This window comes from Colletotrichum paranaense, assembly GCF_030867605.1.
Source record: "Colletotrichum paranaense strain IMI 384185 chromosome Unknown Scaffold_3.1, whole genome shotgun sequence".
In the NCBI taxonomy this organism is placed as follows: Eukaryota; Fungi; Ascomycota; class Sordariomycetes; order Glomerellales; family Glomerellaceae; genus Colletotrichum; species Colletotrichum paranaense.
The window spans coordinates 1,234,882-1,255,550 of NW_026848961.1; the positions used below are offsets into that span (position 1 = coordinate 1,234,882).

At 52.3% G+C, this 20,669-nt stretch overlaps 8 protein-coding genes across 8 annotated transcripts; 5 read left to right on the forward strand and 3 right to left on the reverse strand.

Moving 5' to 3' along the window:
- Window positions 1-197: 197 nt before the first annotated feature.
- On the reverse strand, window positions 198-776 carry CPAR01_03959 (uncharacterized protein; the record flags this gene model as incomplete). The annotated part of the gene is made up of 2 exons (XM_060488243.1): window positions 198-608; window positions 741-776. 2 exons carry the CDS (start codon window positions 774-776, stop codon window positions 198-200), a joined length of 447 nt encoding a protein of 148 aa, XP_060352449.1.
- Window positions 777-2,272: 1,496 nt separating this feature from the next.
- Window positions 2,273-2,686, forward strand: CPAR01_03960 (uncharacterized protein; the record flags this gene model as incomplete). Its single annotated transcript, XM_060488244.1, has 1 exon — window positions 2,273-2,686. One exon carries the CDS (start codon window positions 2,273-2,275, stop codon window positions 2,684-2,686), a length of 414 nt encoding a protein of 137 aa, XP_060352450.1.
- Window positions 2,687-4,064: 1,378 nt separating this feature from the next.
- On the reverse strand, window positions 4,065-5,523 carry CPAR01_03961 (oxalate decarboxylase; the record flags this gene model as incomplete). Its single annotated transcript, XM_060488245.1, has 5 exons — window positions 4,065-4,254; window positions 4,313-4,780; window positions 4,842-4,937; window positions 4,991-5,324; window positions 5,382-5,523. 5 exons carry the CDS (start codon window positions 5,521-5,523, stop codon window positions 4,065-4,067), a joined length of 1,230 nt encoding a protein of 409 aa, XP_060352451.1.
- A 2,014-nt stretch (window positions 5,524-7,537) lies between these two features.
- CPAR01_03962 (uncharacterized protein) lies at window positions 7,538-9,295 on the forward strand (the record flags this gene model as incomplete). The annotated part of the gene is made up of 5 exons (XM_060488246.1): window positions 7,538-7,867; window positions 7,939-8,177; window positions 8,284-8,590; window positions 8,643-9,035; window positions 9,110-9,295. 5 exons carry the CDS (start codon window positions 7,538-7,540, stop codon window positions 9,293-9,295), a joined length of 1,455 nt encoding a protein of 484 aa, XP_060352452.1.
- A 635-nt stretch (window positions 9,296-9,930) lies between these two features.
- CPAR01_03963 (neutral/alkaline non-lysosomal ceramidase) lies at window positions 9,931-12,314 on the forward strand (the record flags this gene model as incomplete). Its single annotated transcript, XM_060488247.1, has 2 exons — window positions 9,931-11,678; window positions 11,729-12,314. 2 exons carry the CDS (start codon window positions 9,931-9,933, stop codon window positions 12,312-12,314), a joined length of 2,334 nt encoding a protein of 777 aa, XP_060352453.1.
- A 164-nt stretch (window positions 12,315-12,478) lies between these two features.
- Window positions 12,479-12,955, reverse strand: CPAR01_03964 (uncharacterized protein; the record flags this gene model as incomplete). Its single annotated transcript, XM_060488248.1, has 2 exons — window positions 12,479-12,505; window positions 12,584-12,955. The coding sequence occupies 2 exons, from the start codon at window positions 12,953-12,955 to the stop codon at window positions 12,479-12,481; spliced, it is 399 nt and encodes a 132-aa protein (XP_060352454.1).
- Window positions 12,956-15,516: 2,561 nt separating this feature from the next.
- CPAR01_03965 (cytochrome P450) lies at window positions 15,517-17,589 on the forward strand (the record flags this gene model as incomplete). The annotated part of the gene is made up of 3 exons (XM_060488249.1): window positions 15,517-15,640; window positions 15,699-15,795; window positions 15,864-17,589. The coding sequence occupies 3 exons, from the start codon at window positions 15,517-15,519 to the stop codon at window positions 17,587-17,589; spliced, it is 1,947 nt and encodes a 648-aa protein (XP_060352455.1).
- A 1,229-nt stretch (window positions 17,590-18,818) lies between these two features.
- Window positions 18,819-20,149, forward strand: CPAR01_03966 (uncharacterized protein; the record flags this gene model as incomplete). The annotated part of the gene is made up of 3 exons (XM_060488250.1): window positions 18,819-18,898; window positions 19,116-19,343; window positions 19,426-20,149. The coding sequence occupies 3 exons, from the start codon at window positions 18,819-18,821 to the stop codon at window positions 20,147-20,149; spliced, it is 1,032 nt and encodes a 343-aa protein (XP_060352456.1).
- Between the last annotated feature and the right edge of the window lie 520 nt (window positions 20,150-20,669).

Sequence of the window (20,669 nt, forward strand, 5' to 3'; positions counted from 1 at the left end):
CAACAACCATTTGTACTTGGTTCCCAACCCCATTCCAACGCCTAAGAGACCCGTGAAAACATCAACACAGCATCATAACATCGTAGTAGAAATTTGGCCCCGTGAAACAACCCAATTTGCCGTCGCGTAGTGTCGACAACACCTTTACGAAACTTGGGACAAGGGAGAGAGTATAGACGAAAAGGTCCTGCAGGGCCTCATCTCCGGATAGGGATAGCCTCGGTCTTTGCGGCTCCGTCGACTGGAGAGGTGTTTTCCTGGTCCTTAAGCTCGGCCTCTTCAGCGCTGGTCTCTCTGTTGAGGAAGCTCGCCTCCTTGACAGGGCTGCCGGCGTGGGCACCGGCGGCGATGCTGCCGTGGTGCTTGTTGCCATTAAGGGAGGATGAGGAGTTGTTGACGGGGCTCGAGAGATGGGGGATGTTCTCGGGAACGGGGTGCTGGGATCCGACAGCGCCAGTATCGACGCTGTCGCCCTTGCCCGCCTTTGACATGGCGTAGTCGCCAGAATCGAAGTACTTGCGGTCCTTCAAGTGCTTGGCGAAATGGTCGGAGCGAGAGGGGAGCTTGCCGTAAAGGCGGAAGAGACGCTGTTCCTCAGGGGAAAGGGACTGTAAAGAGAGGGATCAGTACCAGATTCGTCAAAGAACGCAATGAGAATTGGTCGGTCATGGAAGCCGTGCCATCGCGGGCTTCGTTCTCAAGGTGGGGCATTGGGTAGCAAGTGGCTGGATTGAACGTACCGAGACGTCGACCTTGTTCTTCTGAAGAGGGTTCATCTTGTTGGTTGATCCCGCGCTTGGTAAAGGTGATTTTGTTCTTCTCAATAGAGGTAGGCGATGTGAACAAGACGAAAAAAAGAAAAAAAAGATCGGTGGACGAAAGGAGTCGGGGAGGAGGTCGGTTGGAGGTGAAGTAGACAGACGGAAGTGGGATGCAGGTGCGACTTGTGACGGGAGTTGGAGGTGCAGGTGGGTTGTAAGGCGGCGGGTGCGGTTTTCTGCGGGGCCCCTTTCTTTTTTGGGAGAGGGGGCACCTGGGAGCTTGACAGTGAAGTCAGGCCGGCCCAATCCCAGAGCGAGCCGGCTCGAGTGAAGTACGTACTCTGCACCTTAGGGAGTACCTTTACTCAGGTGCTCTACCTACCTATCGGGGTTGCGCTTAGGATACCAAGATGGCATTGTGACTCTTCTTCTACAACCATTGTAAAGGTACCTTGCTGATATGTAATTCAAACCTTGCAAGGTGAATATAGACCCCAAGGTTAAGTATCGCGTAACAGCACAAAAATGGTCAGAGGCACTGGGTTGGAAATGGTGAATGCAAGAAAAATTGACAGGTCAGGCAGGGTAGGGCAATTGGGTTCGAGGATATGGTGGATTATGACCACTGTGATCAACCTGTCTACAGACTAGGTACGGATGGATACCTTACCTGACCATGCGAGCTGGAAAGTCTTCGGTTTCATCTGGTTTCCGTGCACCGGAAGAAAGCGCAAAGCATAAGGGAAGACTGGCGGAAAATGAGCAGAGGGAGGATGGGAAAAAGAAGGGTCCAGGTCGAGGACAAGATCCAGATTCTGTTCTGTGGAAAGAGAAAAAAGAAAGTGCCCATCCCATCGATAAACTGCCCATGTACAGAGGCCGCATGAATGTTTACAGTCTGTATTATTGCCGGGCTACCCATTCCTATCCCCCGCTGATAGACAATATGCCATGTAATTAACCTCGTTCTGCAGCGCAATGCCTTGTTGTGCCAGCCCATCCGGCTCCATTAGGCCCAACTCTGGCCAGGTCGCGATGACACACAAATAACGGGGCGGCGACGTTCTTTCACGGAACAACCGCAACATGGAGAGGTCCCTATTTGCCCAGAGAGGTGCCTGCTAGGGGCTGCTTCCGCGACGAGACATGGTTTACCCTGCAACTTGCTTGACATGTTGCTGGTTGTCCCCCAAGAACACTCGTGGGACTCGCGAGTGAGCTCGGGTTTCACAGACTCAAGTTTGTCACTTATTCACGATCTTCTCCCTATCTCGACCCCTGACATAAGTCTTTCTACCTCTGGCCCGACAAAATATGTTTGGCATCCGTTCTCCGTACCACCAGCCCAATCCCTCGTTCGTCACTGACTTCCCGACCAATGCAGCATCCCGGCACCAGCAACGCGTCTCCACCACGGCTGCGTAACCGTTGCCGATGACACTGCGCGCCGTCCTACCGGAAACCCTCTAGCTGTTCACTTGACCTCTCGGCCCCGACCCCATACAGAAGGGATGAGCTGTTTCTCCACGATCTCCAGGCTTCGTCTTTCCCTCGTGCCGTGTCGGTCGTGTTCAAGCACTGCCACACAGAGAATGCGACTCAATTCTTGGACCAGAGATCGCTTAGTCTCCCCAGAGGCAAACGAAATCCAAGAAGAACAAGTTAATGGCCCTGATTGGTTCCCTGGCGATCCTTCAGGGTCTCGATGGGCGAGCACGGTCATCAGATCGACCTGTATCAATGCTCCCTCGTCTTTCGTTGGCTTCCAGTCCTATCTGCCGTCCATGGTACCTGCGGCCGACCCGCGGGTCGCATATCCGGTCGACACTATTAAGAGAACCGGACCCAAGCTCCCTGACCTTTTACCCGTCATGGCGACCTCCAGAGCCTTCATCTCGATGCCTTATCAGCCTTTTGACTGGTAAATGGTAATCCCAGGTGCGACGCCTAGCCAATAGAGGGGATGATCCCCCGGGTCTGTTAGCACTGAGAAGGTATCGGAGTGACGTAAAGCTGCCATCCCTACCATACCAGTCAGGGAGAATCGACAACGACATTAGAGCCCATCCTCGTCCAACAGTCACACACGTAGTCCGTCATCTGGACTCTGGAAAGTTCGATGCTGTCTGGAAACCACTGTGTCGAGTGTCTCTAGTCCTGCCTCCCCGCATTCCGCCCCCAACGTGGTCTCAATTCTGGGTTAAGTCGTGATTGCTTCGGAACAACTGCCGTCTACCTGCTTAGACCAGACCGAACGAGGGGTGGCTTGGCCGATCGTCCCAGCGTTTCTTATTCCTCCTTCACACCACCATGTAGCATGCCTCCAAAATCGAAGGACACCGTTCCATTTCCGCCGCGCTTCGCCGAGGCAGCTCATGATACGACGAAGCGACCCAGGGAAGGTTCGCTGTGATGGCGGACGGCCAAAAGCTCGCGAGCGGTCAATGGGATGATGTTTTTCTGCAACCCTCCTCCTCTTCGCCAATGGCTTCATTGACCACCACACAATCTATCCCCAATCATACGATTCCGCGTGATTGGAGTGTTCTAGGCTACTCGCATGGGTTGAGTTGACGGCCCATAACCTTTCCCACCCCTCATTGCCCACACGACATAAGTAATCGCACACTGGTACGGCTTGACCAGAGAGTTGCTGTGCTAGTTCGCTGATAGAGTTTCCGGCTCTGGCCCGCCGGGGGTTGCCTGCATAACGCGTGCTGCCATCCTACCGAATTTTCCGTTCCCGTCTCCCGTCTACCTCTCAATTGGGGAAATGATGGAGTTGGAGATGCTTTCGGACTTTTGGCGTTGAGGCGCTTATTTCCCTTGCATCTCCGTCTCTCCCCGCTTATCAGGCTTTCGTTGCTTTGCAGGTTCAAGTGCAGAACATGAGTCGCTGAATGTCATCGTGACCTCGTGGTGGTTGCCCACCCACCTGCACCTCTGCGTAGCTCTGTTAGCAATTGAGTTTCCATGGTCGATGATGGTTTGAGAGGAACTAGTAATTACAACACAACTAAGTAATAGGTCCTAAGAAGTAAAACTGTTCCAACGCTAGCTTCGTCGCCATTGAGATTTCCAACAACAATAGCTTCTTCACACTATATCTTTCTGGTATAGCATATCTCTCTTCCTCTTTATGGCCTTCTTCAATTGATCTCATCTCTCCTAATCCATAGCTCATCTGTCTTATGCTCATTGAGCCATGGATTGTGAACAGATCGAATAGAGTATAAGAGGAAGCAGACCTATATCACACCGAAAACGTAGCCAATCGCCCCTCTCATGCAGATATCACGCTGATCAGATGAGTATTTGCTTCTCCTGCTTGAGGCTCTTGACGAATTCCAGCGGCACTTTTAGAGTCTGCGCGACTACTTCAGGCGGTGTGAGAGCGAGCCACTGGGTCAAAGAAATATCCACGACTCTGTCAGACTTGTAGAGCTCAATCCATACCAAGTCTTCAGTGTCAGAGGTGTTCTCGATGTAGTGTCTATTCAACGAATTAGCAACGACACACTCCACTCCCTCGAGATGAATGATTCACTCACCCGCTGTTGTCCGGGAAAGCCGCTGTGTCACCCGCTTCCAAGTCAAAGGTTCTCGACGCTGCACTTCCGATAAACACAGTCGCCTTGCCCTTGCCCTTGTGGAAGTAGAGCCATTCTTCGGCGTTGGGGTGCCAATGGAGCTCCCTCAGCCCGCCAGGCTTCAGGGTGACGAAGGTGGCAGCAATGGTCTTGGCAATGGGGAAGTTGGTCGAGTCAATCTTTCTGAACTCGCCGCCGTTGCCGGGAACCTTCTCAGGTGGGTGCTCGAAAGTGCGGTAGACGAAGGAACTGTTGCCGGAGAGGTACTGCCCCGGGGGAACCGTCACGTTCGTGGTTGCCACCGTTCCGTTCAGGATGTACGGATTCGTGGCGGGTAGCTTGTCAAAGACGGAAGCATTGACGCCAAAGTTCCTAGCCAAGATGTCTCTCGGGGTGTGGGCCAGCCAGTCGACAATGTTGAAAGTGGTTCTTTTGGGTGTCAGTTGACTCGTTCCATACACGAGTGTCATATAGAAGAGGAAGCACCAACCCAATCTTATCAAAGTCGGCTTCGTCAAAGGCCAAGAGAAACTCGGACTCTTCAGCAACTCCTTGGACATAGTGAGCAGCACCCTTGGGGAAATACCTAGGACCAATATTAGCATGCAGTGCTCTTTGACTTCTCAGCTTGGGTCTTACCAAATATCTCCATAGTTGAGTTGTTCAACTTGACTTTTTCCGTCTTCGCCGACGGCTCCGATGATAATCGAGCCAGAGTACACAAACCCCCACTCCGCAACCTTATGCCAATGCAGCTCTCTTACTGCTCCACGCTTGATATGCTGCTGGGCGGCTGCAATATCGTGACTCTGAGGCAAGTCCTGAATGACCTGCTCGCGGACCCAGCCTCCGTTGAAGATACGGGTCTTGGAATCAGAGAATCTCCATTTCAGGTTCGGCACCACGCCGCTGTCAGTGGACTGCCGGCCGAGATTATCCGGATTCTCTCTGTCAATTGCATTGTTGGTGCCGCCTGTGTCATTTTATTAGTAGGGTCTGGCATCGAGAAGGTGAGCTCCGTGTCACTTACCCAGGATCGGGGCACCTTTGCCATTGGCATCGATGGGCTGTCCAATATTGAATTGAGCGTCTCTCTTCGCCACTTGGGGCGAGGCACTTGTGATGGCCACGAGGCCAATGAGACCTGTCACGGAGATTTGAAGTAGTCTCATTCTATCAGATAATGAAGAACCGACTTATGAGGAGGTGCAGAGTGTGAGAGATGAAACGAAACAGCGCAGGGAAGACAATCTGTAAAGTATATTTTATAACTGCGCCTAACCTTTAGAATACCGCCTCCAAGTTCGAAAGGACATACTTCATTTTCTTCGACGCGATGGCGGAATTTTCATTACTATCACGTTCAACGCATCGAGTAATCATGGCGTTGAGGTTGCAGTTGCAGAAGCAACGGTTCGCGATGACGACATTGACCATTCAGCGGCATCGGTGCTTTCCGGTCGACACTATTGACTTTCCCAATTCGAGTCTCACAGGCATCTTCCCCCAAAAATCAAGAGTGCATATGCGTGTTCGATGGGTTTTGGTGTGATATTGGCTAAATGATCGACTGCAGTTGTCTTTGAATCGGGCATGCCGCTAGGTTGGACCCCGGTCATTCGACATATGTCCGAAAATAACGACATCGTGGGAAAGCGTGGGGGAAAGGCTGCTTAGGCGCTGATCCCCATCGACGGCATCTAACTAGCCTGACTGAAGCTTACTTTGACGCGGTAGACTACGGTAATTTACTTTTAACCTTGTCTTACTGCAGATATTGGCTTGAATGTTACCCGCATCTTTCTGGTAATCTTCTATATCACAGGCCGGCCCAAGTTTTGCGTTACAAGGCCGGGGCAAAGTCGTGATCTGGGTTCAAATAGAGTTAAATCATCTGAAATGTCAAGATCATGTCAATTCACATGGCAAAAAATATGACAGAAAGACCCAGTCTTCAACGCGTTTCTCTCCTTGACCGTATGCCCAAGAGACCAGACGTTTTCTCACAATTCAAACAAGATGTAGAAATAGCATGGCAGAGGATGTGTTGACAAGCAATCTCAGGTCAATTAATCTTCTGACATAGTGAGTTTTCGTAATCCCATTCAGTCTACTATCTCCTGAACGTTGAGACCGGCAGTGTGTAAATTGCCTTGAGGATGGCTGTTCAACCCGAACAGCATACTAGCCAAGCACGAACACGCTATTCGATCGTAGCTCTACCAAACTGTCCAAGATCGCCATCGTCCTACCTGGTTCATCTTCTCTGGAACCCGTTTCGCCAAGCTAGAGAAGTTAAGGTTTGATATGCCCGACGCAGCAGCAGAGCCAGAGGCGCCCCCGTTGCATGCCTCAACGTCCCTTGCCGTTCAGCCTCGCTGAGATCTGATGCGGAAATGGAATTATCGGTCCCGAATACTTAAATGAACTCGAAGTGTTATTCGTTACATATGATGCCATCCGGTACTATCGATATATGTCTGAGTTTGGTACATCTCGCCCCTGTCAATCCAACAAACAAAACACCTACGTCGTCCAGTTGAGAGATGATCTGCAACTCTTCATCTCACATGGCTTTACGCGTGGTCGCCGTCAGTGTCGATCAACTTCTTGACATTCGTTAAGCTTACTTCTCCCTCCAATGCCGAAGCACTGGGCCACACTAGCGCTGCTTGACACAAAGTTAAGACATCGTCAAGAAGTGTGCTCAACACGTCGAGCTCGCCGGGCGCCCAAGTTTCCGTGCTCCAAACGATCGCGACATTACGGTCTTCCCTCTTGAGGAAAAAGATGTGGCCACGATGAGCTAGAGGTTAAGGATCTCTGGATTGTGATAGGCAAGGTGTGAGTCCCGACTTCTTGGCAAAGACATGTTCAGGCATATCTCCAACGCTGCATGACTCTGAGAAGGTCTGTTGGGTGCATCTTGATTATCGTTCTGGCTCACGGCATACTATCTTTCGACAATAGCGTAGATGATGAGGTTTATTGGCTTCATGGTGTGATTGTCTAGTGAGCTCACGTCCAGAGAAGAGAAGCGGTTGACTGTCAGACGGCCCTTATTGCAGCTCGCGATGGAGTATAAAAAGAATAGATAAGTGCCCGTAGTCTGGTGTTGGGAACATCTTCAAAAATCAGACTTCTTGGATTTCAACAAATAATTACCAGCAGCTCAATTGACTCAAGATGCTTTCCAAGATCTCTTTGGCAGCTCTCACGGGCTTCCTGCTCTCTCCCGTGGCAGCAGGGCCAGTCAACGGCAACGACTACTCTCCTGCCAGCAAGAGAAGTCCTCTGGGGATCAGTCTGCCCCCTCTGATTCCTTCTATCCCGGGAGTCACCGAGCCTCTGGCCTCCAATGCCCCTCCTCTCCCCATTCTTCAAATCCCAACGCCTCCTCTCGAGAGTCCTCCTTTCACCGGCGCCAACATCAAGCCAAAGAAGATTGGCTACTTCTGGACTGGAGCTGGTGACAACATCCATAAGGACTTCTTGGTCACTGCCAGTTTGGACGATGTGAGTGATGCTTTTGTCTCTACTTAACACTCAGTGGGTTGAGCAATGCTTACAACCATTCTCGCTTTTAGGACACTTTCGGTCAAATTATTGCTCTCACCGATGTGCCCACGAGCGGAAACTCTCCTCACCACCTGGGTAGCTCTCTTGATGGCAAGACACTCATTGGAGGCGGTTTACTGTCTCTGCTTAAGACTCAGGACACGGCCTTCTACTTTGATGTCTCTAATCCCTACTCTCCCAAGTTCAAGAAGTCTAACCGAGCTCTACTGAGTTCCATCGTCGACGAAATCCGCGCCAAGCCAGAGGGGTAAGTCACCACCACTACATGCCATGACTCTGTCCTCGTCATGATTCCTGTCATTCCCAAACGTTCCCAGGGAAGATGAGAAGTGCTGATATTCTACTGTGACAAGTGGATTCTTCATCACGTACATGGGCAGTGCTGTTGGAACGTCTCCCGGCCGTCTGGTCGAGACCAACGCAGAGGGTGATATTATCCATGAATGGCCAGAGGATGTCGCTGGAACACTCAACATTCTCGGCGAGCAGTTTAGTCCCCATGGTCTGGCTGTGGATTTCAACAAGGGAATTATCTTGACTTCGGACTTCGTCGTGCCTATCACAATTCTCAAGCCGACGTTGGGAATCCAGAAAGCAAGCACCCTGCGCCTGTGGAACTTGTCCGACAGAACAATCATCTCGACCATTACGATCCCTGCCGTAAGTGCTCTACCAACTTCGGAGCGAACGACAAAAATCTAATGGTTTCTAGGGCTTGGGCATTCAAGATGTTAAGTTCATCCCCGGCAACCCTGAGAGCGCTGCTATTGCCACCGCTGTTGGCCCAGGCCAAGTCTGGATCATCTACCCATTCCGCCGCGATTCGTCTGGGAAGCAAGGCGTTGCTGAGCTGCTCTTCGACCTGGGCTCCAAAGCCAAGGACTCGTTGGCTATCTACTCCGACATTACCGACGACGGCAAATTCGCATACTTCACCATCACTCTGGGCAACCACGTTGCAGCACTCGACATCTCCGACCTGAACAACGTCAAGAGACTGGATGACCCCAACGAGACGCAGCCAATCATTGGACCTCACTACGTCAAGATCAGCCCGGATAAGAAGAACCTGCTTGTCACTGGATACTTCGTGCAGGGTGGTGATGTGAGTCACGCGTCTCTCGTTCATGTCTGACATTCTTGTACCGAGGTTGTTTACTGACATGTTATTCGTGATAGATTTCCATTGTCAACACACCTGGAGATTACAAGGGTCATTGGCTCGACATTCTCCCCGACGGAAGCCTCAGCTTCAACAGATCAATCGACTTTGAGAGCATCTTCACCCGCGACCGTGGCGGTGCTCGACCTCACTCGTCGGTCATCTTCGATTTGACCGACCCCAAGAACCCCAAGTATTACTAGGGTCCTGCTTGCCACAGCTCCGGCTCTTGTTGAGCTGCTGATCTGATGCTCTATCAGACCTGGAACACAAGGATTTGGAGGAGGAACGAACCCTACGGAAGCAACGACGCCTTTCTTTTCTCTTGAGCTATAGTACCCGATCGTTTCTTGGTTATGTTCATTTTAATTTGTTACGCTTGTAACTTCGCGCTTTACCTATGAAGCTCTATCTTGTGCGTCGCTCAGTAATTATCATTGTTAGTAACGTAGCATGGTGCCTCTCGTAGCCACGACTTCGTGTGTGACCATGTTTGAGGATATCGAATTTTCAAAAGTTCGAACTTGAAATCCAGATGTTTTTGAGCACTATCTTAGAATGAATTTCATCTCAAAACGGAGCTGGTCATCATGGTAAGACTGGGTGTTCGTGAGTCGCGCACTAACAATTTCGTGCTGCGTGCGTCATTCGTCCGCCCCTCCCTTAACTCTAGAGGTCCGGCCGGACGTTCCGTGTCGCAACTGCCTGGCAGCGCACTGCTCTCGAAGGCTTGACGCTAACACCTTATTTTGTCCCATGATCCATTCCCATCTTTGTAATCTACACTTCACTTCATCCATGTCTTTTTGATACCCCATTTCTTCTAGGCTCAGACAAAATGCCTGAAGAACGGAGCGCCGAAAAGAGACCCGCTTTGCCGGCGGCGTCTCAAACAAGGTCCCCACCGAGCTCCCGGAGAGCTCTAGTCTGCATATTCGGCTTCATTCTATCATTCCTGGTTGTTTACGGACTTTATACCCCATGGAGCAGCTTCATCGATACGGGCAGATGGTTTCCCGGGACATTCGATGAACTCGACATCGATGCAGACAATGACTTGTATCTCGTCGGTGCTGGCCGAGCTGACATTACCGGCCCGGTTGTAGAAATCAACATGATGGGTTATGCAGACCCTAAACAGCTTGGCACTGGCCTTCGACAGAGATTGTATGCCCGAGCATTCATCGTAGGAAGCACCGAACGACGCAACGACAGGTTCATCTACCTCGTGCTTGACACACAGTCGGGAGACACAGCTGTTCGTTACGGTGTACTTCACGGGCTCGCTGAGCTAGGCTTCGACTACTCCATGTATGGACATCACAACTTGGCACTGACTGGGACACACTCGCACTCTGGCCCGGGCGCCTGGCTCAACTATCTCCTACCGCAAATCACGAGCAAAGGCTTCGACCAGCAAAGTTACAGAGCCATCGTTGACGGTACCTTGTTGGCCATCCGTCGTGCACATGAGAGCCTAGAGCCGGGGCATCTCAGTATTGGCTCAACAAAGGTCACTGGCGCAAACATCAACCGCAGCCTGTACTCGTATATGGCGAATCCGGAAGAAGAACGTGCCAAATACAACGTCAGCGCTGAGAATGACGGGTCTGTTGAGAAAGACTTGACATTACTCAAGTTCCAACGAGCGTCAGACGGGAAGAGCATCGGTGCCTTGACATGGTTTCCCACCCACGGCACATCCATGCTCGGCAATAACACTCTCATTTCGGGAGACAACAAGGGAGTGGCAGCATGGCTATTTGAGAAAAGTATGCGAAAGTCGTCTGATGCGACCAAGGGATTTGTCGCTGGATTCTCCCAGGCCAATGTGGGCGATGTGAGTCCAAATGTGCTAGGCGCTTTCTGCGAGGACACCGGCGAGCCTTGCGACTTCAAGACAAGCACTTGCAGTGACGGGAAAAGCCAAAAGTGTCACGCCAGAGGACCATTCTTCCGTGAGAAGGATGAAGGTGCCTCGTCTTGCTTTGAGATCGGCAAGAGGCAGTACACAGCTGCTAAGGCGCTATTCGACGACATGAGATCCAAGTCTCAGCGAGTTCGTGGCTCGTGGGTAAAGTCTTTCCATGCCTTCCACAATATGTCAGAATTCCGCTTCGAGCTTCCCAACGGAACGGAAGTGAGAACCTGCCCTGCAGCGTTGGGCTACTCATTCGCAGCTGGAACGTCTGATGGTCCTGGGGCTTTCGACTTCACCCAGCACAACTCGAACTCGACTAATACGAACCCTCTATGGAAGGTTGTTGGCGGTTTGTTGAAGGCACCAACGGAAGACCAAGTCGCCTGTCATTCCCCCAAACCCATTCTACTCGATGTTGGCGAAGTGTTTAACCCATACCAATGGACACCCAACATTGTAGACATTCAAACATTCAGAGTCGGCCAGCTGATTATTATTGTCAGCCCGGGAGAGGCGTCGACCATGGCGGGAAGACGTTGGAAAGATGCAGTCAAACACCAGGCCGAGTCCTTGTTTGCTGAAGAGACTGATGCGAAGCCGGTCGTGGTGATTGGAGGACCAGCAAACAGTTACACTCATTACATTACAACACCACAGGAATACGGGTAAGCTCTCATACGTGGCACTCTATATAGCTCGGCACTAATTTTGACAGAATACAACGATACGAGGGTGCTTCAACTCTGTATGGTCCTTACACGCTGGATGCATACATTAACCGGACGCTCAATTATCTCCCGACGCTGGGAGCTTCGTTCGCCAAAGGACCTCCTGCTCACGCTGGAGGACCTTATCCTCCAGACAACACAAACCGCTCCCTGAGCTTCATCACTGGCGTAGTGCGAGATGGCACACCCATTTTCCGCAGTTTCGGCGACGTCAAGATTGACGTGGAGGACAAATACGCCATCGGGGACGCCGTGAGAGCCACGTTTGTCGGAGCTAATCCGCGTAACAATTTGCGCCTGGAACAGACGTACGCAGCTGTCGAGAGATTAACCATTGACAAAGGGGCCATCAAGAGATGGGACACCGTGCGGACCGATTACGATTGGAACCTGATCTTCCACTGGAAGCGGACGAGCGACATACTCGCCACGAGCGAGGTTGAGATTGTATGGGAGACGGAGAGCGATGCGAAGCCGGGGACGTACCGCTTCCGCTACTATGGGGATTCCAAATCGCTGGGCGGAAAGATCACAAGTTTTGAAGGAGTCAGCGGGCAGTTCAAATTGCACTGAGGTCTGGTTATAGGGAAGTTTGTTCTAGATTCGGGAACCGTGGAAGAGGAATCATGCAATCTGTGGCTTTACATGAGTCTTTGTTGATTAACAACAGCGCTATCCAGAGCACATAACAGGGCTCAGCTTTCAAGAATGTTACAAGTCTTTCGACGATTCGGTATTTATTGAATACGACCCAAATCCTTGGACTAGTCGGGACATCGCCATTAGCATTCATTCGCTTCAAAGCCATTTCAAAAAGTTGGTTCACGGGACCAAACACATACCTCATACCCAGGAGGACACGGCGTAATACAGTTCCAGAAACCATCGCCGTATCCATGACACTCGTACTCGCCGTCGTCATTGTCCGTCGTAATGGGCTTGCTGCATGGCGGGAGGTCCATTCTGCCCTGGGCGTTACCCTTCCATCTGGCGCAGCCCATGCAGGAGCCGTACTTCTTGCCCGGGGCGGTGCACTGTCGGGCGCAGCGGCTGCTGCAGCCGGCTACGTCGTCGACGCTGTAGTCTGCAAAGAGCCAGGCGAAGTCTCCGGGGGAGAGGTTGCGGTTCGAGGAGAAGCCTGGGGAGCAGGCTTGGGCGAGGGTTGCGCTTGCGCAGAGCAAGGCGGCGGCGATGGCGGTTGTTGTAAGACGCATCTTTGGTTTCCGGGGTTTAGATATTGGGGGAGAATGCTGCTCTTTGGCCTTTGGGGTGTCTTGTGAAAGGACGACTCTATACGAGATTTCTCACGAAACCGGTATGTGGAGGCAAAACAGAGTGAACGAGCAGAAGAGCTAGGCCATGTGGAGGTGGGAGTAAAGACCGACGGTCAGTAGTACGGACATCCGTTGGCTGTCATTTATACGACGTTCCGCTGGTCTTGTACGGAGTAGTCCTCTACATGATCATGTTCGGCGAATAACTGCCTTCTTGAATGACTAGACCGCAAGTACGCGGAAATTGGAGAGGATATTGAGCAGAAAAAGCTTATACCGATATCCTGTACCATGACTTCGAGACTCGAGAGCATCGTAATATACTAAGTCCAATGAAGTGCTCCGGTTCTTTCTTACAGAAATCCCCTCTAATTAACGATCTACACGCCAGGAGGGAAGTTCTGAAGCTTAGTATACGGACCTCGTGGACGGCTGACTCTTTCAGACAGTTGGGGTATTGTAAGTCCGAAGTTCGAGGTGGGCATCATCAATTATAGTTTAATAAGTTCTCGCGCTCGGCACACTTAGGGGCCAAGTATAGACAAGTCGAGTCAGAGTCAGTATTCTGTCGGTATCACAATTCTTGACAAACAACTAGTTTAGATGTGGAAGTACTCTGGTTGAATTAACTATGTGCCATTACCGACCAGACCTGCCACCACGACCAAAACACAGCACAAGGACTTATGATATACCGAGCAAGGGAGAAGGAGGAACATCTAGTCTAGAAAAAATCGATAGAGTATGGCAAATTCCCGATGCCCATCTTAGCTCTTAAGCCAAAGGATCTGCGTAGTTGTTTGCTGCTGTATTTTTTTTCTTTTCTTTTTTCGTGTACTTGGTAGCTCAGGATTCGCCAGCACGGCCTAACGTTGATGCCAGATAGACAGACGGCTTTTCAATGCGGGTACCGTTGCATAGACATCTATAGCTACTTGTGTCGAGTGATTTCCCTCGAAAGTCCGATTCTTATGTAGGTGGATCGTTTGCGTCGGTCACAAGCCGGGGAGAACGATCGGTTGTAAGGCACCGTGGTTGACGTGAAAAGTGTACAAAACTCGCGAGGGTCCCCTCTGATAATTGCTTCTTCTCGAATTCTTGTGAGTTGGACAAGAACCCCTGGTCCCGCGTCGGGCGCTGCCGAGACAAGCCTCGACCTGACACCCGCCGCGCATGTCTTGGCCCCTTGAGCGGCGCCCCTCCTTCAAGTCTTTCCTCCTGGCGCCATGTCTCTTGATCAAACAACCAGCGCCGGCCGAAGAACCTCCGGACCTTGAGTAAATGTATTCAAACCATTGAATTCTTGTTTGTGACTTGAAAGGTTGTCCGAACTTGTTGACTGTCTAATACGTACGATATCAGATTGCCCCGTCGGCAGGCACCCCTACCCATTGGAATGCAGCTGTCACGGTTCCTGCAGGAGACAACTCTGCCGGCCAGGGGGTTTAGGTGCGGTGAGATGCCGCCACCAATAGCGGCCTGCGGCAGGAGGAAACAAGGAGACGGACGACTCCTTCCGCGCGGAGTTGGACCCGCCCCGCTGGAAACCAACAAGCCCAGGCCCCTGTGTCTCGCTGCAGCTGCAGCTCCCTGGCCCGGTGGGTGGTGTGTCACGACATGGATGAGTGCGAGTTGGATACAACCAGTATTATATGAACAAACTGCAGACCTTGCATTTGACTTTTGCGATGAGCAATCCCCATTGGCGATGACGTCTCCTTGTTTTGTTCAGAGAGCAAACTCGATGAGTAATATCGGACCTCAGTGGGTGTCAAGAGAGGCAAACAAGCTCTTTATCATCTCCTCATCATCACGTTTCGACGTGGCATGGTCAAGGCAGCTAGATGCTCATTGAACAGCTCCCCCAAAGCTCCATGTGTATTTTCACCATAACAAATCACATGCCACCAATTGCTAAATGGCATTGTGTGAACAAAAGGCTAGATTGCAAGGGTCTCTTTTTAAGCTAAAAAAGCTAAGCAAGCTCCTTTCCAAGACTCCAACTCAACCACGAGATGGGCCATAATGGGGTTAGGGGGGCATTTGCTAGTTTCGGAGACGCAAGACCCGAAACCAGAGCTTCGACCCCTACCTGCACCTTGGGGCTTCCCAGATGGGACCCCCGACCCCATCGACGTTTCCGGTCCTTCTTTTGTTTCTTCCATGGCAGATGTGTGACAATTCTTCCTTTTTGTTCTGCATTCCTTCTCTTTTTCTTCTTGTCGTCGAGGGACTGTCTTAACTCACTACGTCTTATAGCTTTCTATTATTGCTGTACAGGCATCAAACTCCTCCCCCGGATTTGATATACAAGGTCTTGAGATTATCAAACCAACCCGGGGCTTCGACTGGTCTCGGACCCCTCCTCCCATTGACCTCATTGTATCCAACGGGCGATAAGCCATTGTCATCACCAGGCTTCACTTGGGATATCCTCGTGCTGCCGTGTGCCCCTAGGTGACATTTCGCCAATTCAAGCTCCCAGAGCATTTGGCACCAACATGGTATCGTCAGTCTTTGTGCTCGTTGGAGCTGTGGTCGCCTATGGCGTATATGCCTACGTCTCCGGCCTGCAACGCAATATAGCAGAAGCAAAGAAAGTTGGCTTGCCATACATCGTCACCCGTACGTGTTCAAGGTGTCCACAATGTTTCTTTGGTGTGAGAAACTGATCATGAGAAAGCCGCATCGCCCTTTTCAATACTATGGCAGCTCACCCACAAGTTCTGGATACCCATCATCAAGTGTTTTCCGAAATCGTGGTGGGAAAACTGGCTCGAGTTAGTTACTTGACTGGACTGCTCCGTCCATTGCGGCGCCCCTGCTGATCCCAATGCCTTGCAAATAGACTCCTCATACCGAATTGGTCCTATAATCTACTTCACAAGCCTTTTGAACGCATTGGCGAGACCTTTATGATCGTGTCGGCCTTTCAGATCCTCGTCCTGACCGACAGCGCCGAAGCCATCCACCAGATCACACAGCAACGCGAAAAGTTCCCAAAGCTTGTTGAGACGTACGCCATCTTGAAGCAGTTTGGCGACAATGTCCTGACCACCGAGGGTGCGGTCTGGCGCATGCACCGCAAGGTCACATCCGCGACCTTTAACGAGAAGAACGCCTCTCTCGTCTTTGCCGAATCGATCAAGCAGGCGCAGAGCATGACGCGCAAGTGGCTAGGCCCAGCGGGGGAAAAGAGCAAGGAGACAATTCAGACGCTGGATCACGATACGATGCGGCTCGCTCTCAACATTATCAGCTACGTGGGATTCGGAATGCGCCTGCTCTGGCCGGGACAGTCACTGCCCGATGGAGCAGACCCGAAGCTTACAAAATACAGCTCGCTCGAGGCGGCCCCGGGACACACGATGAGCTTTGCCGATGCCATTGCCGAGATGCTGGAACATATCTTGGTTCTGTTACTGGTACCGCACAAGATTTTGAAGCTGCTGCCTTTCAAGTACACAAAACAGGCCGTTGACTCGCACGACAACTATGTTCAATACATCGACGAGCTGATGCAGGACAAGATTGAGGATCTGCAGAACGGCGACCACGGCGACGCCGGCATGGACCTCATGGGCCAGCTTGTGAGATCAAAATACGGGGACGGAGCGGATGCCAATGGGGCTTTAAACGGAACGCTATCAAAGGGAAAGGAGTCCAAGATCCCTCAGCTGTCCAGATCGGAAATCTCGGGCAACGCCTTCATCATGTTAGTTGCCGGACACGAGACGACGGCGAACGCGATGCACTTTGGTCTGATTGAGATTGCCTGCAACCCGGCTGTGCAACGCCAGCTCCAGAAGGATATAGACGGCATCTTTGGCGATAACGATCCGAGCACGTGGAACTACGAGAACACGGTCAACCCGATGTTGGCGTCCATGCTGGGCGCCTGCATGAACGAGACGCTGCGGATGACGCCGGCGGTGGTGGAGATCCCCAAGAAGGTCAGCCCGGAAGGCGATGGCATCATTACGCTGGACGGAGAGAAGTACGTGTTGCCAAAGGGGGCAGATATCTCCATCGTGGGCGTGGCGGCGCACCGGAACCCGCGTAATTGGCCGTCGAAACCGAGCAAGATTTCGGGGGCGGATCACGACCTGGATGACTACGCACCGGAGCGGTGGTACAGGGCCAGCTCGAAGACGGCGGCAGATGCCAAGACCGGCGGCGAGGCGGAGGAGGACTACGGCGGGTACAGGGGCTCGGACACGAGCGAGAAGATGTTCCGGCCGGTGCGGGGGTCCTACGTACCCTTCTCGGACGGGCCGCGGTCGTGTCTGGGGCGGCGTATCGCACAGGTTGAAATTATTGCCGCCCTGTCGGTCGTATTTCAGCGGCACAGTCTTGAGCTGGCGGTGGACGAGTGGGCCTCGGATGCCGAGGTGGAGGCCATGGGTCCGGAGGAGAGGCGGACGCTGTACAAGAAGGCGCAGGATAAGTGCCGGGAGACTGTGAAGAAGGCGTCGACGATGTTGACGCTCAAGTTACCGCAGGGGATGACTGTGCCTATCCGGATTGTGCCGAGAGGACAGGAAAGGTTTGTCGATATTGTTGACTCTGCTTAGAGTAGGTGAAATCAGTAGCTGGCTTGCCTAGGCCTGGCTAGTGAAATTGTATTTTCAAAGCTGTATAGTGGTTGCTCTAGAATGGATATATGGGAATACCCGGGAAGGGACAAGGCGGAGAGATGGGTAGGAATTACATATGCATGAAATTGAGGCTAAGATGGCAATTAATCTGAGAAATTCAACCCATCAGCAGGCCATCGAGTTGATCTTGTGTAATATGGTGATGAGGTGACTGATTGGCTGAGATGTTGCGGTTGTCCCGGCAGCTCATGTTGATCGCGAGGGGCTTCAAGGTGTTGGCATCTTCGCGTTCGGTATATCGAATGCACGGCAGCGGAATGGGAGAGAAAAGGAAGCCACGTGTTCTCTTGAGTATCCTCACATCATCGATGAACAGGGTGCTTGCTTGACCTTCGTTTATTTGGCGTCTTTCTTATCAGCGGGAGATCACCGGCCAGTCGCGCGCAGAGGCCAGCGACTAAACCGTTTGTTTACATGCCTTGCCTTTTGCGGACAGCTCAGGTGGGTCTGATTGGCCACAGCCGTCCACTCACCTTAATAGCAGTCAGCACCTCCGTCACGCCGTGTCTTCTGCGACGGGAGCCCACCTTCTGTGCTTTTGCCGCTCCCAGGAAAGGAGGCAGAGGGCGGAAAGCGCGCTAAACCAGTCGCAATGTCTACTGGACGTCCACACTGGCACATCCCCCCCCCCCCCTTTTCCCCAGATCAGATAGTATCGGCGCACCTCGATTGCCTGCTGTATGTAGCGATGGCAGCTGGAGCAGGCAGTCACGACTCATGGTAGCATTCACCTAACAGCGATGGGAGTCCCGTTGCGTCACTTCCCTTAGGACCACAACAAGGGGGCCGAGGAAGGTAAACAACGAGCGCTTCGACCATTTTACCCCGTCGAACCCCCCCATAATCCACACGTTAATCACACCCGACCTCAGCAGGACCCGACACGACCCTTACAAGTTACAACCTAGCTCTTCAGCCCAGCTATCGTTGCCGTTATCACCACCGTATCCATCCAACTGCCCCTCCAAAACCGTCATCCTTTCAAAGTACTTTCCACTACCACTATCAAAGGATAATCTGCCCTGCATTCACTGCAATTCTTCTACAAAGGCATAATTGCAATCGATTCCCTAGAGTCGCCAAATCTGCGCGATTCATCTGATACCCCTTTTGATTAACTTTAACCCCATTTCAATCACTAAACAATGTCGGGCGCAAACTCGTGGTTGGCGAGGCAGCGGAAGAGCGACCTCGTCGAGATTGCCGAGCTGACCGGACTTACTGGGTGAGCATTTTCCTCTTTTTTTCTACGGACGCGACGACTTTCTGCAGCTGTGACGGCTTTCTTGTCGCTCTGCAAGTCAGATTCGAGCTATGGGTGCGCTGCTGTCGCGTCGGTTGCGACTGACGTCAAAGCTGATTGAAGCGCGTCGAGCTGTCGCAGAGAGGCCCACGATGCTATTCAGACCACGCAAAAAAAGCTAATAACGCGCGGCTTTCAGGTACGAGAATCAGAAAAAGGCCGACTTGGAAGTCACCCTCGATGAATACCTCGCCGAGAACACGATCCAGTTCTCCCAAAACCCCAAGCTTGCAGGCTACTACACCAGTCGCTCCAAGGCTGCCGGCTCACCCGTCAAGAGGGAGGCTCCCTTGACCGATCTCGTCAAGTCCACGCGCCGCAGGGCGACGAGAGCCATCGAGGAGCTCCAGCCCGGGCCCGAGCCAGAGTAAGCCATACCTGCCACTCCTCTACGCGATGCGCCTCAGAGGTCATCTAGATCCCTGAATCGCGACTAACACGCGTCACAGAAGAGCCGAATCCTCAAGCCCGGAGCCTGCCTTCTCCACCGCACTGGCGACGCGAACTCCCGCCCGCAACCTCTCTCTTGCGAGCCGCATTCCTCTGCCCGCGACGCCCGCTGATGTTGCTGAGGCCGTCGACCGTCACACTGTCGCTCTGCGCGAGCGCGCGACGGAACTCTACGACCAGTCTGGCATCCAGGAGGGCACCCAAGCTGTGCGCTCCTCCCTGTCAACCGTCACGTCGGTGCTGTTCACCGTGGCCGCGTTCGAGGCGTGGAACTTGAGAGCAGAGGTCTTGCCCCTCCGCTACGCCTTCACCATCCCCGCGATCCCGGCCCTGGGCACTAACTTCTACCCCGTTTACGTGCCTGACGCGTTCTTGTTCGTGACCTCGTCCTTCTGGTCGCCTGTCACGCTTTGGACCCTCACTTCTGTCCTTATTCCCTCCTTATTTGGGTACTTCTACAATTTGAGCGCGGCGAGCCATCCCCAGCCTCGCGGCCGCAAGTCGTCGACCGTTGAGTACAACGTCGACCCCTTGGTCTTCAGCATCGTCAAGGCTCTGATCTCGTTCGTTGTTTACGCCCAAAAGGTCAACTTTGGCGGCTGGATCAACGAAAACTCGATCGACCGCATCAATGGTGCTCTGTATGGAGAGTGGAAGGGCATCTTGACTGGGGCTGCCATCACCGGGCTTGTTAGCCTCTACGACGCCGTGCTGAAGAAATAGGAGTCATCTGCTCGGAACACGACACTTTCTCGAGCTTCTCGAGCACATGGGACTCCTTCCAGCAGTCCGCGGCGCACGAGGGGAAGAAATACACGGAAGCTTCGCAATCGTACTGTTTGAACCCTCGCATTGCGCTAAATCAGGCGCTTTGCTTCTTTCTTTCTCGTCACTCAATGGCGGCGTTCTGGGCGTTCCATCGGCGTCATACGTGGCTCTTTTGGCTGATACCTTTTTCAAATTTGCGAGTGAGATGCTCATGACGATGGCCAACATCGCCTCTGGTTTCCGGAGAACACAGGCCCCTTGGACTGGTTCGGCAGATTTCTTGCTAGAGCGGTGGCCTTCGTTCAGGAGACTGGGCGCGACTTGTCCGGTTATTGTTCTTGTGGGATTGGAATCTTGTTGCCTTTTTCTACAGTTATAGTGTGATTTAGTTCTAGCGGTTATGGGTATTGGTGGATGGGCGGCAGAGTTTCCCTCTTGGCGAGACGCATGTCGACAGATTCTTACATCTTGGATC